Source organism: Habropoda laboriosa, unplaced genomic scaffold (assembly GCF_001263275.1).
Source record: "Habropoda laboriosa isolate 0110345459 unplaced genomic scaffold, ASM126327v1 scaffold14, whole genome shotgun sequence".
NCBI classification, from domain to species: Eukaryota; Metazoa; Arthropoda; class Insecta; order Hymenoptera; family Apidae; genus Habropoda; species Habropoda laboriosa.
In genome coordinates, this window is record NW_017100137.1 from 82,906 (window position 1) to 100,310 (window position 17,405).

A 17,405-nucleotide genomic window follows, 5' to 3' on the forward strand; every position below is an offset into this window, starting at 1 on the left:
GGAAAATACTACTACAATATTTAAATAAACATGTGTATAATAAATTATCTATTTAATTTAATTGCTAATTGACGATATGACAAATTGTCAAAGGAAGTAAATACAAGCATTGCTCTAACGTTCAAATAAATGTAAACGCCATAAATAATTTGTCACATCTAATTAACCATCAAAGATGTTAAATTTGTCTACAGTAGTACATAGAATACATAAAAGTACTCACGTAGTACAATATGACGTCGTACAGTATGGTCATAATTTCATCGACCAAAACAAAACGAAACGTGCTTTTAATTTTGCCCGCTGCTACCGATTTAGACGAGGAAACGAATGCGCCAGTGAAAGTTTTCCGACTCCGTACGGAAAATAGTGGAAGGAAACATTCGACAAATCTAAATAGGAAATCTATGTTCCAATATTGCGTGTTCCCGAGTCTCGGCATGTCGACACACGAATCGATTGTTGATACTGTTGCCGTGTGGCCCTGGTGTTTCGAGCCTCATTGTGTGTACAGTTCGTGCTTTTGTGTCTGTGTGTGTATGTGTGACTTGCCACGAACGCCATGAAACGTTGTAACTCGACTATTATGTTGTAATTACTTTTCCAGGCCGGTCCAGGAAATTGTGTGTTTTCTATACTTTCGTTTCTGTGTGCCGGTTCTCGTGGCTGCACGATGAAACATTAAAGCTCGAAGAAGCTTGTTTTGTTACGCCACGAATTTGCATTTGTCACTCCTTCAAGTAATAATTGTTCCGTTATTTGTGTACGTTTTTGTTTGTTGTTCGTAATGGTGTCTGATGTGAAAAATTCGAACTGAAGATGGATATAGGTTATGGACAACGTGCAGATGACAACGTGTATACATACGTGCAGACCATATGGACAAGATGCATAATGCGTACTTCGAAATATTAGGTATTTAAAAGTAATAATATTTTATAACAAATAAAGAAAGGATTCGTTTGTTTGAAACATAATAAAACAGACGATTATTAATTATTAGCTGAAATTTACGTAATAAGTTTTGTAATATTTTTACGACGTAGAAACAAAGAGGTTATGTGTATTTTTTCCTCTAATCTCACAATTTTTTTACAAACTTTTTTTATTGATTATGCTAAGTAGTTTTTCAGAATGAGATTACTTCGTTGAGATGATCTTATGTGAAAATTTATTTTCATAATAAAAAAAGTTTCTTTCACGTTGAAGTTGCATTGATAAAGAAACATGTAAATTTGCTTCTTGCTTACTACGCAAAAAGGAAAAGTTGAAAAGCAGGGACAACGTTAAATATCGAATATTTACAAATCATATATAAAACATTCATTATTATTACTACTTCCGTTGTGCCTTCACGATTCCAATTTTACCTAGGTAAAATATAAAAAAATTCATATTAAAATACAGTATTGGAAACAGTATCAGTGATATCAGTATCTTAAAAGTATAACGTAATAGAGAGTTTTTTACTATATCATATTAGTTACGCGTTTATATTTATAACCAACAAATCCGATTCGAAAAAATACATAAAAAAAGAGTTATCAAAGTAACAATTTGAAACGTAAAACGGTACACGAACGTTTCGTTCAAAATCTTTCAAAAGGGAAAGGTAAATTATCGACAAAGTTGTTAAATACTGTAGTTAAATACCTGTTTTTGGCCGTTTTCGGTCTTTTACGCTTTTGAACCTCGCTCTTCGACGATTCGAATGTCCCGTTCTGCTTTACTTGCGACTTAATTGCCCCGGTGGAATCCTCTCGACTTTCGATTTGACGGTTCGACGGATTCTCCTCGGGTCCGTTCAGCAGCGGCTGGTATCGAGGATTTCCGTCGACGGATGCGGAAGACGTCGATGATAGGTCGTCGTCGGTGTGCCGCGACTGTCTCCGTGCCGTGGTAACTCTGTTGTTCGCTGATCTTATTCTACGCAGACGGGCTTGTGTTCCGAGCAAGTTGTCGCCTGGGATAAAATTCCACGCGACACTTGAACGTCTCGAAGCAACACTCGCGATTACCGGCAGACATTTTATTCTTTAATTTTTATGAAATTTAAAGAGTTTTTCTTTAGATATCACATTTCTTTAGATATTATAAACAGATGTTTTTTAATTGAAGCAAATCTTTTTCAATGCTTTCAAATTATCGAAATGAATGGAGATTGGTGTAGACACTTTTAATGATAAGTTAATAGTAGGAAGGTTGGCAATTTTCTTCTTCCAAATATACATGAAAAGTAAATAATATTTCATGGAGCACTGTTTTCGTAAATAGTGAATATTTTTGGACAATTGTTGAGGATGAATCTATTAATTTTAATGTATCAGTTCTTTCAAATTGAAGTTAGTTTTTTAAATAATTTAAATCTTTTGAAATAAAGAAAAGTATAAAAATGAAAGGAAAAGTGTTGCTACACTAGAATATTAATACAATGTTATTGACTAATAAATACTATACTTATACTAATAGTTATACTAATACTAATACTATACTGTACATTTAAAAATTAAGTTTTACTTGAAAAACTGGAGAATATATAAACCAACCAAAAAAGAAATTCTAACAATTCCATGTTACTCTATTTCTAAGATATTCAGCACTCATGTGAAGCTGTTAGTTAACTAATTGCAAGCTAATTTACAAGAAATTGTTTATAATTACCGCCAAAATCGTTGTCGCTGGACTCGACGAAGTACTGTTTCTTCTTAACGGCGACTTGCTCCTCTACGGGGATCTTGGTCATCGTGAATTGTTCTAAAATTTGTAGATTTATTTTCGCGCTGGTGGCCTCTTCGACATCCGCCGCAGCGCGTCGCGCTATTTTCAGCAGCGTTTCAGGATCGCTCGTATTTTCGGAGGCAGCCAAAAGTTCCAAAAGCGGATCCTGAAAATCCTCGGCCGTGCTCTGCAAATCTGGGACAAATATGTATATTTGGAGATTTTTCGACGATCATCCTATCGTACAACCGAGCTTGTTAAATTCACAAATTGAAGCGGGCGCGTCCTTCTTAAGGAATTTTCGATCTTCGTTGTAATTTCATTTTATTCAGGATCGAAACTGAAAAATCTCACGGTACAGTCAGAAAAATCCCACGAAATTCCATTATTTCTTTTTCCCTTTTTTTACATGATTCCATTTTGAAAGAAGCAAAAATAAATGTGTAAAGGAGAGGTGAAATAAGAAGTTGGATCTTATGTTTACAAACCTTACTTTCGAAACTCTCGATTTTGTTCTGCCGGATAATTGTAGTTTGAAAGAAAAATTGTACACTTGTGCTTGTTACTCGCCACACTGTTATTTCTCCTTGGCAAAACAATGATAGATGGTTTCTATTCTGACGTACTTTTATTTAACCAGAAAGTTTCGTACTAATCAGCGTTCTGATATTCTTGTCAGATCATTTTTCCTGTTTTATTAAGCGTTTTTCTTTATGGCACCTTGTCACCAAAAATTACGCCTCATCTGACATGCCGCGAACCTTCTTATCTTTCTGCATGCAAAAATGCTCCATTCTTCACGCCTTATTTAGTTTACGAGTTCACTATATCCGTTCCATTGGCGGTAACTCACTATGTGTCACGTGGGTTTATTTATCACGCGAAAATGTGCAACTGGCAAATGATGTACTTTGTTATTGTAAACAAATGTAGCAACAAAAGTGTAGATTATAATATTACAATTCTTAATTATAATATAAAACAATTATAATATTTAATTATAATATTAAAAATGTACTATAGAAGGTCGATTGGATGAGAAGGTTTTTTTTTTAATTTTACAGGCCGTGCTTTCTTATTTATTTACTAATCATACAAAGATTTATGATACGAGTTAGTCAGGGTTGTAGAAGGTCGATTATACAGGGTGGTCCACTTATATCACAGATAAGGTTAAATCTCCAACTTGATATTGGATGAAGAAAATTTTCAAGTAATAAAGTGAAATTACTCGTTAGCTATTAGGTTTAGGGCTAATAACGATTAATACTTTTTTACTTACAATTCGACACTTTACCATATTTTGGTATAAAAGATATAGTATTCTGTTTGAAAAAACAAAGTTGGCCTTCAAATCTCCGAAACGCCTCCACCTATAAAAGAAATTGACGCACTACATAGTGTACCCTTTTAAACTATGTAACTTTTGTATATAACATTCTTTCGTGCGACGTATATTTTGGAAGTTATAACGGTGCACACGTTGCGTGGACCACCCTGTATATTCTAAATAAGAATAAAACAATATTGAGAGGGATAATACTTTGGAAGAAAAGTTTCTCGAGTAAAATGCTAGCCTGGTAGCAATAAGAAAGGTAGCAGCGGTAAATAAAGTTTATAGGATCAAACTTCTCATTTCATCTATTTTTTTCTTTTCTCTTTTTCACGTAATTCGAAATGGAATTATCTATAAAACAAACAAACCAAAAAAAAAAAAAGAAGCAACAATCGAAACCTCCTAACTTCTTATATTTTTATTTTACCGCTTTACATTTGGAAAAAGATATTTCATTCGAATCTCGTAACATTTTCCGCAATGTTATTTTTCGATCATCCGCTGAATTAAAAGCAAAATAGTAACAGGAGTGTTGAAGCTGCAAAAAGGAGATTTATATTTTCCTCGGAATATATAAAGACAAAATTGATTTGTACGACCCAAATTTGTAAAAATGAACTATTCGCGTCTTTTCTTAAGTATAATTTAAGATCGCATCAACATCTTGATCATCGGCGACCATAATTGACGGTTACTCTACATTTCTGAGATTCTCTTCTGTTTCAAATATTTTTAACTGTATTAAACTACGAAGAAAAGTATTATAAATGTTCCTAGTAATATTAAAGGAACATTAATAGTGTAAATATTGTTGGGGTATGTAACGATGTAATGTAAATTAATCGAAATTATGTCCGCATTCACAATATTAAACTATGCAGAAAAATATTATACAGGATATTATAAATATTCCTAATAATATTAAAGAAATATCGATAGTGTAAATATTGTTAGAGCGTATAACGTTGCAATCTGAACGAATCGAAATTATGTCCATTTATCATGTTACATAGATATTAAGGCACTTAGCAAAAATGAATATCTTGATTATTCACAGTATAATCTTCATATTACTCTATTAATAATATTATCATTATATTAATTGTTATTGTAGTAAATTGTATTTTAAATAATATAAATTATTATTACTATTATATTTTATAAAAATTATTATATTAATAATATTGCAAATATTTTTTTCTGCGCCACGTTTAACGATTGTTTTATCAGTGTCTGAATATTTTCGGGAGTTACGTATATCTTTTTTCCATTTTTCTTCCACATAGTTATTCATGAAATTGAAAAAGTCATGGTGTACGGCTGGAATTGTTTCCGTGGGCTGTAAACATAGCCATTTTTTGGCAGCTTTCTCGGTCAACGATTTTTCTAATTCCCGCTTCCGCGTAAAAAAAAAAAAAAACATTCGATCCGTATATTTTCTTCGTCGAGGAAAATTGATAAGCAACCGAAGCACGGTCAGATCGGCGTTTTATTACGTTTACATCGTTCAATTGTAAACGAAAATATCCCCGTTGCTCGTTTCTGGCCTTCGTCGTAGCTCCTGTTGGCGTAAATAGACTAGCTTTCATTATTTTAATGCGCAGACACATTTCCAAGTTTTATTAACGTCCGGTACACAGCACGGCCGCGTAATAAAAGTTGGCAAAGCTGCGTTAAATCCTGACGAATGTGAATATTTTCGAGCCAAAAATGGGAAATGCTTGTTGTGCACCGATGCCTGAAACAGCGACATTTTGTTTTGTCGCTCCCGTGCGCGGGAACAGGATCAAGGACAGCTGAAACAGATCTGGGAGCTGCTGCAAAATATTTGCAATATTTTGTTGCTTTTTGTTCTGTTTTTCTTTTTTCTTTTTTTTTTCCGAAACGTTAATCAATTCCATCGACGGCGCGATAGATATTTTCTGGATTTCAAGAACGTTATCGAATATGTTTAATTTTTAGAATACGATCATTACGATAGGATCAACTTAACTTCTTTTTAATAATAATGGAAATGGTGAAAAGTGTGACAAAATTGTCCCAAATCTGAATTCCTAAGAATTTTTGTATACCAAAAATTAGTGTTACATATGTTCACTGATTTATGCAAATATTGGTTTTTTGGAACATGATAATTTTGGGAATTGTAATATTTTTCTTCGTAAGTAAATGCAACTTTTTTTTCTTAATAGTGAAAATGGCAAGAAATGTGACAAAATTGTTCTAAACCTGAATTCCTAAGAATTTTTGTATACCAAAAATTAGTGTTATATATGTTCACTGATTTATGCAAATATTGGTTTTTTGGAATATGATAATTTTGGGAATTGTAATATTTTTCTTCGTAAGTAAATGCAACTTTTTTTTCTTAATAGTGAAAATGGCAAGAAGGGTGACAAAATTGTTCTAAATCTGGTCCCCAGGAATTTTTGTTTACCAAAAATTAGTGTTATATAAACTTACAAATTTAGTTATTAATTGCTATATCCTTTGGTGTAAAAATAATAATTAATTTGAGAGTACTAAAAAATATATTTTTAATATTTTAACCCTGAATAGTAAACGCGTTAAAAATGTGTCCTATTGATAAGATTAGGTTGACGATAGAAATGGTAGTGTTACCTATTCAAGGATATTAAAAATTGATTTGGCTTAAAAGGAAGTTAGGCTAAAATCTTCATCGATTTACCTGTGAAATTTTAAATTATATATGCAGTTCCATAAATGATAAATTTTAAACCACCTTCGATTCGCAAATAATTGTTCGTAAACAAATTTTTCAAGTTATCCAAAATTATTAACAAGAATATTTCCAATTTTAGACGTTATACGATCTCAATTAAGTCTGAAACTTTCCAATTTTCTACTCGAGACGATCTCAGGTCGAAGTCGTTAGCGTTCGATTTTGAAAGTATAGCAATCGTTATACAAGCATAATAACAGGCATCCGGCAAAGAATTTGCAAGATTTAATTGACCAAACTTCCAGTTAGCCTACTCGTGGAATTCGATGATAACGTGAACCGAAACTTGGAACATTTATAGTGAAACTTTGGCACGTTCGGTTATATACGTTCTCGAACTCTCTTTGTAATTATTTTACACCCCGGTATTAGCCTCGAATGGATGACACCGACTATGGAACTTGCTTTTACCACTTCATTTGCTTCGTCGACCGATGAAAATGGATAAAAATTAATCAATCTTCGATTTCTATTTTCTATATTTTAACCCTTTAACCTATGATTTTTTTCTGGTTATGCACCTAAGCGTCAGCCATTTACCGTTTTAATACTGTGTCAGGTAACAAAAGTTAATCTGTTGCAGATTAATTACATTCGGTGATCCTTAGTCTTGCAAATTAAAACGAAAATCAGAATTGCAACGAACTCTTCTTACTAATATAACTATCTCGACGAAATCTTTGCCACGAGTCTGACACGTTGTTATAGGTCAAGGGGTTAACAATCGTACAAATTTCACTTACGACTTGTATTCTTCAGGTTCATCTTCTGCACATCCACTGGTTTACTGGCTTTCGTGTTAACCTCGGTTCGATCGTTCGACTGTTTATTCCCGTTTTCTGCGGAGGGTTTCTGCAGTGGTTGAACATTCGTCGACACTTTCTCCTGATTATAGGATGTCGATTTCGTTTGATCGCTGCCGGTAGCCTTCGATTTCGATTGCTTCGCGTCTATATTGGTCGGAATTCCTTCTGTGGCTGTAGACAAGTCGAGATCGTGGGCAAACGCCATCACGTCCAACGCCGCGGTCAATGCGTCCCCGAAACCGGCGGTTACAGCTGAAACTTGAGGCTCGGCTGCAGTTGGACTGCGCAGAGATACGAATTTTTACTTCATTTTCGTTTCCTATATACCGGAATATTTACTACACGCTGTTATTTTACCCTTTCGCGACCAGTGAGACGCTTATGTTCCACTTGAGCGCTCGAATAAAAATTTATCTCGATTTAGGATCCATTGTAGACACGATAATCGGTAGGTAAATGACAAATTCTTTAAAGAAACGATATAAGCACGATAATGTTGATAAATGGTGTACCATTTTGTAGTAACTGAGGTAAATTCACGAATAATTGTTTAAATCAAAGTGGTTGGAATTTCTTTCAATATTCTTCAGTTTGTGGCTACCAGCTGTAGTGCAGAAGCAAGCATCTGCCGCGCGGACGACCAACACGGTTTATGACGGACACGCTAGCAAAGCTATTTTTGAGAAAACCGTTTTAGTCTGTTTAACGTTTAGTAAATCTAACAATGCATGTTTTCGTAGAAACTTTCACCAATGGTCTCAATAGCAATTTGCCAGGTCGTGAACCAAGGGTTGCCGAAAGGTCCGCGTACGGGCCCAGAGGCCCAGGCCACATGTCCCAAGTACCGGACCTGGAGGAAAATCCGCGGCGCTACCAAATGCGCTACAGAGGACAATACGCTCCCACCATAATTCGCCGCGGTCCTGGAAAAAGCGCGCCAAGGGCGCAAAGGACTAGCGGCGGGTTAAAGACAAAATTCCTGATTGGTTACAACCAATAAGTCGGGGGTAACCGATCAGGAAAAAGAAGAGGGTGAGAAAGAAGCTCCTGAGGTGACTTGGAGGGTCACAGTCAGTGAAGCAGGGACCTCGTGAACCAGCTAAATAATAAAGACAAAAAGAACTTACTGTGTGGGTACTAAGTAACCCAGATCACGCACTATCCTCCTATCGTTAAATCTAATCCTACAAATTTCTGTCTTCGAATTTTCTTCAGTTAGAATTCGCGACTGTGGAAACTCATAACTTTAGATTAGAAAATATCGTTTGAAATATTGATTGGGTGAGGAATTATTGTGGAATTTTTTTCAATATTCTTCAGTTTTTGTTTCCGAATTTTCTTCAGTTAGAATTCACGACTGTAGAAACTCATAATTTTAGATTAGAAAATATTGATTAGGTGAGGAATTATTGAGACACCCGGTACGCAGGCTTGAGATACACATGATATATCGCTACACGTTCGTACGAAGTTCGAAAAGAACTGGGTATCAGCCTCGTAATAGCTGATAATGTTTAAAACAAATTTACAGCCTTCGGAGAAATTAATGCTCTCTTACATATTCATAATGCGTGTAATTTAAATCTCAAATGAGACCAAAATACTCCTCATTCCGAATGTTTCGTAAAACAGAACTTATTGCAACCGATAAATATTCAAAAACATTATTAAAGTAATTCTTTTCAAATATTTATGCACGCATCTTTCATCCTTGATTGCAATTGAAAAATTGAAAATCCTGCGAAATTTACGAAACTGAGGAACATCGTAAAAATACATTCCATACGAAGTTTTAATATTCACGTAATTACGAATCAAATGCAACAATTCTCGAGACATGGTAACGTAAATACATGTGTTACGTAATTGATTACTTCATTGTAGCAGAAAAATGGCGTCGATAAAATCAGTCAGTTACTTTACCGTTCCACGTTTATTTTACATTTCGACCGAAGTTTCCAGACCGTTTGGATCGTTAATGTTGTTGGAAGTGTAAAAGACAAGTCGAGCATGAGACAACTACGCGGTGATAAAGAGCGTCATCGCGCTCTGAATCATCCGTGCAAGGTCGACGATTGGAAATTTATGTTCACGTCTCTCGTAGACACTGACACATGGAGCAGATTGAAAAAAAAAAGAAAAGAAGGAACGAACATAAATCTCGAATAAAAAATTCAATAAATATCATCATTTCTGTATAAAAGTGAAACTTGAGAGCGACAAAAGGAACGACACCTCGGAGAGGTTGGTAAAGCGAACTTGAATTTCTTTCAAATGTTTAAAGTGCTGATGGTATTTAAAAACGGATGTGAAGTCGAACGAGGTAAATAGAGCGGTACTATTGAAAACGTAACGGTACTGCTATTCATAAAAGGCCGGACTTTATTGAAATAATTATTCTGCTTTAACGTTACGCCCAGTTATAAAACTAACGCATTAACTTTCGACCGTTCAAATTATAAGACTCCATTACCCTATTTACTGCCTGAGATTAAAAGCAGCCGAAAGTCATTTCGTTCAATCATTTCAGTTTAATAGTTTACACCGATCGAACAGCAAGCATAAATACGCTACCGTAAGTAGAAGTGAGTTTCGGTGAAATGTTAGGTAAGCATCGAAATAATTTACATTCGTCACTCTGCGTTATTAAAAGCCTCCTAAGCGAATCTGAATACTGTTGGAATCAAAGACTTCGTCTAGATCACTATGGAACTCGTATGATCTTGCGCTGTTTACTATAACTCACAGAAGTTAGAGTACGAATCCTCGTGATAATATCGTCTATTGTTTAGTGCAAGACTATAGAACATTAACAGAATGAAGTACTGAAGGCTGAGTACCATCAGGAACACGAGAAACCTCAATTTTCCCAGAATTATAAAACTCAGTGTGTACCTACTGTTTCAAAAATTAAACGTCATGGAAATGGGGACACTAGGAAGACAGAAGTTAGTTATAAAACGTAATACTGGTCACTGAAAAGATGATAGAGCAGGGTAACAGACACTGATGGGACGTAGGATATGATATTGGGCAGAGACAAAGTCGTAGGATATGATATCGAGTACTGAAATGCTCATAGGCTAGCATAGTGTCTACTAAAGAGCTCATAGGATAGGTTATTGGGTGTTACCCGGGTGACAGATACGACACTGGATGTTGTAAAGATCACAAGATACGATACTCGTACACCTCGCGGCACTCACAAGATCATAGAACTCAATTCTTGACGCTAATACGATCGTACGATGCGATGTTGGGCACTAATGGGGCCAGAAAACTCGGTAGTGGATATTAAAAAGGTTGGAAAATATGACGCTAGGCACCGGTGAAGTCGCAACATACGACGCTAAGCGTAGATAGAGCCGTAAGATACGATATTGGGCACAGGTGTGGTCATGGAACATGACGTTAGGTATCGGCGAGAACATACGATTGGATGGTATAAATCCTCGGGACGTAGAATCTAATAGTAAGAGCTCTAAGAACGATGGTATCTGATGTTAGAGATCTAAGAAGCCATAAAGTATTCTATTTGGAAATGTTGGTGACCAGAGACTTCAATATGCGTGTGCCTCAGGGTCAGAAGATCTGACTATTCAAGATTTTGTAGGATATAGAGTCGTAGGATCCAATGTCAAGATCCTTTGAGTTAGATTGAGTTAGGGTACCTATCCTTGAGTCTGAGCTAACGAACCAATGATCACTGATTTCTGAGTACGGGTGTCAACGACCTCTAACAATAACACTCTGAGTTCTGGTGTCAATGATCTTTAATTCCCAGAGTGCTGAGGTCGATGACCTTTGAGGTCCTAAGTACCGGAGTCAACGAACTTTTGTTAACCTTAATACTGAGGTGAGCGATCTCTGAGACCCTTATTACTGGGGTCAGTGACCCTTGAGACATTGAATATAGGGTCAATGACCTCTCGAGCTTTGAATACCTCATTCAATGCTCTCTAGCCTTTGAGTATTGCTAAATACTACGTCTCAGGATCTTGAAAGTGTTCAGTACCAACTCCTTCGATACCATAAGAACCTATTTCCCAGTCCAGCAGTTGTAAAATTCTGAAAGTTACATCCCATGACTCTAACAATAACCAGTTTCGAATCCTTGACCTCACTGATACTCAGTTTTGGATTTTTCTTTCCAACAGCGTTCCACGTCTGATCTTTGAACCTGAACGTACTCAGTATAGGTGTCCTATGAGTTCCAGAAGTCCAATGAACTCAGAGGTCGTTAATATCAGATTTTATGGTGTGAAGTGTTGCTAATCTCAAGTCTCTCGATATCTCAATCTACAGTACATATCCTACAACGTGATGTATCCTGTGATCTCAAAAGTCCCCTGCAACAATGTCTTCTAATTCTCTGTGCGTTCAATATCGATTTCTGCGACTCTATAGACATTTGACATCCGGCCTAATTGTCTGTAATCCTTAGCATTTGACTCCACGATGCCTGAATTTCCAATATTGTCTCCCGCGACGCGAAAACCGTTAGCACAGATCGCCACAAATTCCGCTGTCTTTAAGGTGAGGTGCCGGGACAGCAGGATTTATAGCGATGCGCGGGTTGACGAGCGCCGATATCGTGACCTGTGAAGATCAGAGTTTACCGAATGACGTGTCGTACACCTAATATTGCCAGTATCGTATGCATCGCGTTTGTCGACGTTAATATTGGGTTCCATAACCCTGATATCCTCCACATTAATTCCCACAAGTCCAAGGTCAGCTATATCGTGTCCCATTAAGCCGATACAATCTACGCCCGCAGAATCGTTGTTAACGAATCAATTAACAACCGTAAAGCAAATTTACGAGCCTTTCTTTTTTTTTTTCTTCTCTCTTTTTACTACGATGAATGCAGGAGATTCAATGGGTTGGATTATTACCTTACTCTGACCGGCGTGGAGAAAGATACTCGACCCCACATAATTCGTCGCAATTCCTCCCCTGTCATGCCGCGTTTCCTTAATTCGTTTATCGTCACCTTCCCCACGCGCTGTAAATATAGAATGCGAGGATTAAAAATGACAAATCGTACATGAAAATGGTGCTGATAAGATTGAAGGAATTATTTGCAGAATGACCAGAACAGTAGTGGAAATTGTTATTTTCTGCGTGTAATTCGAAGTGTAACCTCGAGTAAGCGTTTCTAATAATGTTTAGAAGAAATAATTTGTAACATTTTGTGCGTTTTTTCTCAATTTCTTTCATTGAAATTTAATCTTTTTTATATTAAAAAAGATTGAATCTTTGTTTAGAGGAAATATATTTACATTACCGGTATTAAATGTCGTGCTAATTTTTCTATGGATCGTTAATTAATGTTTTAAACATTTGTAACCATTTACTTCGTAACGATAATTCATCTGATAATTTAAAATTTTTACTTTTCTCATTTTGATATTTTCACACTGCATATACTGAAATATTGCACATACAAGAGAAACTGACATTTTACTAGAAACACAATTCTCGATCAGACGCTTATTCGAGATTATAATTCCCTCGTGAAATTATCAAAACACAGGTTTTTAAGATATCAGTTAAGTGCAGAGTTAGGTAAAATATTATTTGAAATAGCACATAGATAGTCTATTCTATTTTAAATCATGCTTATGGCTGTGAAAATAAAATAGTTTATTTCTTGTGATGAGTTTTTGAAGTAGTATTTAAAAATGGTATTTTTTTAAGGGCACTGAAAATAGTGGAATTTTATTTATTTCGATTTACTTTCAATTTACTGGTAATTGAGCGAGTAGCCTGAGCGATGAAAATTTTGAGCAAAGTAAGTACTTTGATACTCGAACTAAAAATTTTACTTTGCCATTTCTTATGTTACAGTATCGTTACCTTTCTCAACTTATTTTCATTGTCAAGAAATGTTTGAAATGCAAGGTTAAAATATTTCATTTTAGAATGAAAAATTCGCCGGAATTTCGCTTCCCATTAAAAAACAGCATTTCGTCCGAACCGCGATAGCATCGATTATTCGAAATAATATGTCAAACTTTTACTCGTTAACGTTCACCGTTCGATTGTTGAAGAAAACGATGCAGAAATAATTAACCAGCTAATAATCAGAGATGCCGAAAATTCGGAGAATTATTCACGATTGTTACGCTCGTACAATACCTCTATCCTCAATGAGATTGCGATACACGCGGTGCACAATCTAGATTCAATTCAATCAGTGGCCATAAATAATTTACAATACCGGTCGAGTAGAAAGCAAATCGTTTCGAATTGACCTTATTCATAACGAATCGTAAAAATGAGAAAGGAAAATTGGGGGAAGGAGAGGTAAATGCGTCACCTTCCAATTAGCCACGGCGCCTTTGCGTTGCTTCGCTTTGGTCTTCGATTTACTTTTAATAACCAGAACACCGCGTTGCTCCGAGGCTGGGTTGTTCGGGTCATCTCCAGGTCCCAGTTTAATACTGTACTCTTGCAAATAATTCCGCGCGTCTTTCTGCGACACTGCTCGCTCCAACGAAACCACGATCTTCGCCCACTGCAATCAATTAAACATTTCGATACTGAATTTCTTCGGGCTCGGTGTATTTTTACATTTTGCTTGCCTCCTCTTATGTGCAGAATAGAGACTAGGACATTTTCATGTACAGATCCAAATCATTTCTAAATGACGCGTTCTACGAAAATATGCTGAAGTGGTTTTTTTAAATAATCTGTTTGTTTGGGAGATATCAAGATGAGCTCGATTTTTTTAAATAGAACACTCTTTTGTACCAAAATTTTCAAGAGTAGTGTATTTTTTGTAAGCTAATGTAATTTGAAAATACTGGATTAATTTGATATTAATTTTGCGGGACACCCTGAATATTTATCTTAACACGTTAAGCGCCAAGCCTGTTTTGTCTTCCTTTCCGTTTAGCCCGCGATATGCTGGCGGCCAGAGATCTGTGTAAGGTTGCGATAAGACTGCATGTGTTTTAATAATACTCGTTAGAATTTTTTTTTGGTAACAAGTAATATTTAGGTACGTTCTTTTATGATCTCTAAATTATTTAAAATTTATTAATAGAATATAATTTTTCAAATTGTATATCGTCAGTCAACAGTGACTGACGCGTACCGAAACGAAAAGTATACTGTCAGTCACCGGTTACTGACATGGCGCTTAACGTGTCAAGTGGAGTACATGTAAGTCCGAAGATAGGTGTAATATCAATACTTCGATATTTAGTAAGTTTCTTTGTTAAGGATACTTAAGTTTAGACCAGGTTTACGATACGGACGCGACTCTGCTACTTTTGAGATCAAGGTTTGAATACGCGTTTAATGTTTTCGTTCGTTAATTACTCCTTATTGTCAGGAGGGCTCCAAACCTCTCGTAGAAGCGGAGAATTTCGAGTTTCTTCGTGCATCTCAGTAGCAATTGACGTATCATAAACCCACGCGAGCTGAGGCACATGCGAGCGAGCGAGCGGTACCGTTACCTGGGTTTTTCCCATAAGCCCAGGTGACGCGTACCTTACCCAGAACACCCGTTCCCTAAGGGTGAGCGGTTGGCGTCGGGCGTCGACCAAGGCCCTAACTTGATCGGGAGTTTTGGCCTCCCACCCAAATCTCACCCCCGTCAAGGGACCCAAATGGACGGACAAAAACCGTATAAAGGGACTGGGGTGATAGACAAAAAGGACATTGTTGTAAGAACACATTAGTGAAACATAGAATCTGAACTCTGGTACGAACGATTACACGAATCTTGAACCTCGGGACATTGGACTCGCACACGTTTAACATTTAAGAACTCAGTTACATTGCATTACTGTTACATAACAAACTGTGTTGCAAATAAAGAGTTATTTGCTACATAATCAGTGTGTGGATCAATTTTTGTTTCCTAAATATTTTTACCGACTGATTTATTGAATATCTTCCACATACACAAACGTCACATTGAGTCTCGCAATTATTAAATAATAGAAAACATAAACTTCCTTCAGAACTGTTCACGAGGAATTTCAAGTGCACGATAATTCTTCGGAAATAAAAATTCACCCTTACTTTCTCAAAGTATTCGTCAGACGATAATTCTTCGAAACATTCTTTAAATATTTTTTATTATTTTCTCCAAACGTTCTCGAATAAACAGCAGTGCAACAGCCATAATCACTCCGACGCATAACACACCCCGATATCTTCAAATAAATACATAAAACACGCGTACGAATGACTAAGTCACAGCTTTATTCTAAACTAACATAATAATTCGTTTAAACATTTACACACGACACTCCCAGTCAACCCGCTGCACTTAATCCCATACCCACACCCACGACACGATACACCCTCCCCTCGGGCCCGCGCTGTCCAAAGCACAGCAAACAATACATCCGGTTAATCCGTGAAATCACCAGTTAATTATATCGTCCGGCAAATATTTACCTGTTTGACCCACTCCTTCTCGCTCTGTTCAATCACGTGCGCGTAAGTGTTGCCCATCATGGCGATCAGCATGTTCAACAGCAGTATAGGCACCAACACCATGAAGATCGCGAACACCATCTTCGACAGGTTCGGATAGGTTGTGTAGGTTAGATCCGTGTACTGAAACGGACAATCGTCCACGATTATATCCTCGTTATCGGTATCATTCTCACACGGCTGAACGACTCCGTTGGGGGGAAACTCGCTTAACCCGCGGGACACGGGGAACGGATAAAAATAATCGTGTCACCGGCAGAAGTGCACGACCACGGATTTTTCATCGGATATCCGGGGCTCCGCTATCCGACGTTTTATTCGACGCGTTTCGCCGGATTGTTAGACGAACTGTAAAACCGGGCTCGATGATTTTTACCGGACGCTACGTGCTTTATTAAAGCTGGTTATCGTTTCACGTCGCGCTAAGTGAAAACTGTCACACAAGAGGGTATCCTCGTGAGAAATTTGTCAATATTTGGGAAATTTCAGTTTACAGTGGTTTTTTTTTTTCTACCTGAGAGATATGTGTATTCTGTTTTTTTTTTGTTTCTTTTTTGGAGATTTTAGTTTATTAGCGACGACAGAAAATCAAGAATGGAAAAAGTGGACTCATTGCTGTATCGTTTTGTGTTGTCTTGTATCTTGTGTTGTGTTGTATCGTATCGTGTTCAGTGTTTTTACCTGAGGAATATATTGTTCTTTTTTTTTTTGTGGAGAGTTTACTTTATTGTTGATGATAAGAGGTCAAAAATAAAAAATAGTAAAAGTGGATTCATTGCTGTGTTATTTCAATCACGATCAGAAATATTTCGAACATCGCGAATTTTGTCGATATCCGGGAAATTCGTCTGTAGTTTTTGTACCCGAAATATATATTCCGTTTTTGTAGATTTTAGTTTATTATTCGATGCAAGAAGATTCATTGCTGTATTATTTCAATCGCGGTCAGAGATTTTTTTAATATCGCGAAATTTGTCGATACATATTTGGGAAATTCGACTGTACAGTGTTTTTTTACCCGAGTAATACGTTGTTTCTTTTTTTAGACAGTTTATTATCGATGATAAGAGGTCAAAAATAAAACCAATAAAAGTGTATTCATTGCTCTATCGTTTCAATCACGATCCAGACATATTTCGAACATCGCTCGTTTCTTTTATTATATATCGCGAGCACGGCACTCGCGGTAAATCTTTAATCTTGTATTCCTGCGTGAGATAAACGTGCGCTAAAAAAAAGAAAAGAAAAATACAGTAGAGGGGGAAATAGGCCGAAAAATGGAATTGCGTCCGCGTGGACGAGGATGGACAATCCGTGATTGAAAAACAAGGTTCATGCGTGT

General features: G+C 36.5%; 1 protein-coding gene across 1 annotated transcript in view; it reads right to left on the reverse strand.

Annotated features, from left to right (window-relative positions):
• LOC108579435 overlaps positions 1 to 17,405 on the reverse strand; it is a 77,346-nt gene that overhangs the window by 3,949 nt on the left and 55,992 nt on the right. Inside the window, exons 7-12 of the mRNA XM_017942974.1 lie at positions 16,025 to 16,186; positions 13,929 to 14,126; positions 12,502 to 12,611; positions 7,541 to 7,884; positions 2,662 to 2,913; positions 1,654 to 1,963 (exon numbers count right to left, since the gene is read on the reverse strand). Coding sequence (XP_017798463.1) covers positions 1,654 to 1,963; positions 2,662 to 2,913; positions 7,541 to 7,884; positions 12,502 to 12,611; positions 13,929 to 14,126; positions 16,025 to 16,186 — 1,376 coding nt within the window. The remainder of the gene's footprint in view (positions 1 to 1,653; positions 1,964 to 2,661; positions 2,914 to 7,540; positions 7,885 to 12,501; positions 12,612 to 13,928; positions 14,127 to 16,024; positions 16,187 to 17,405) is intronic.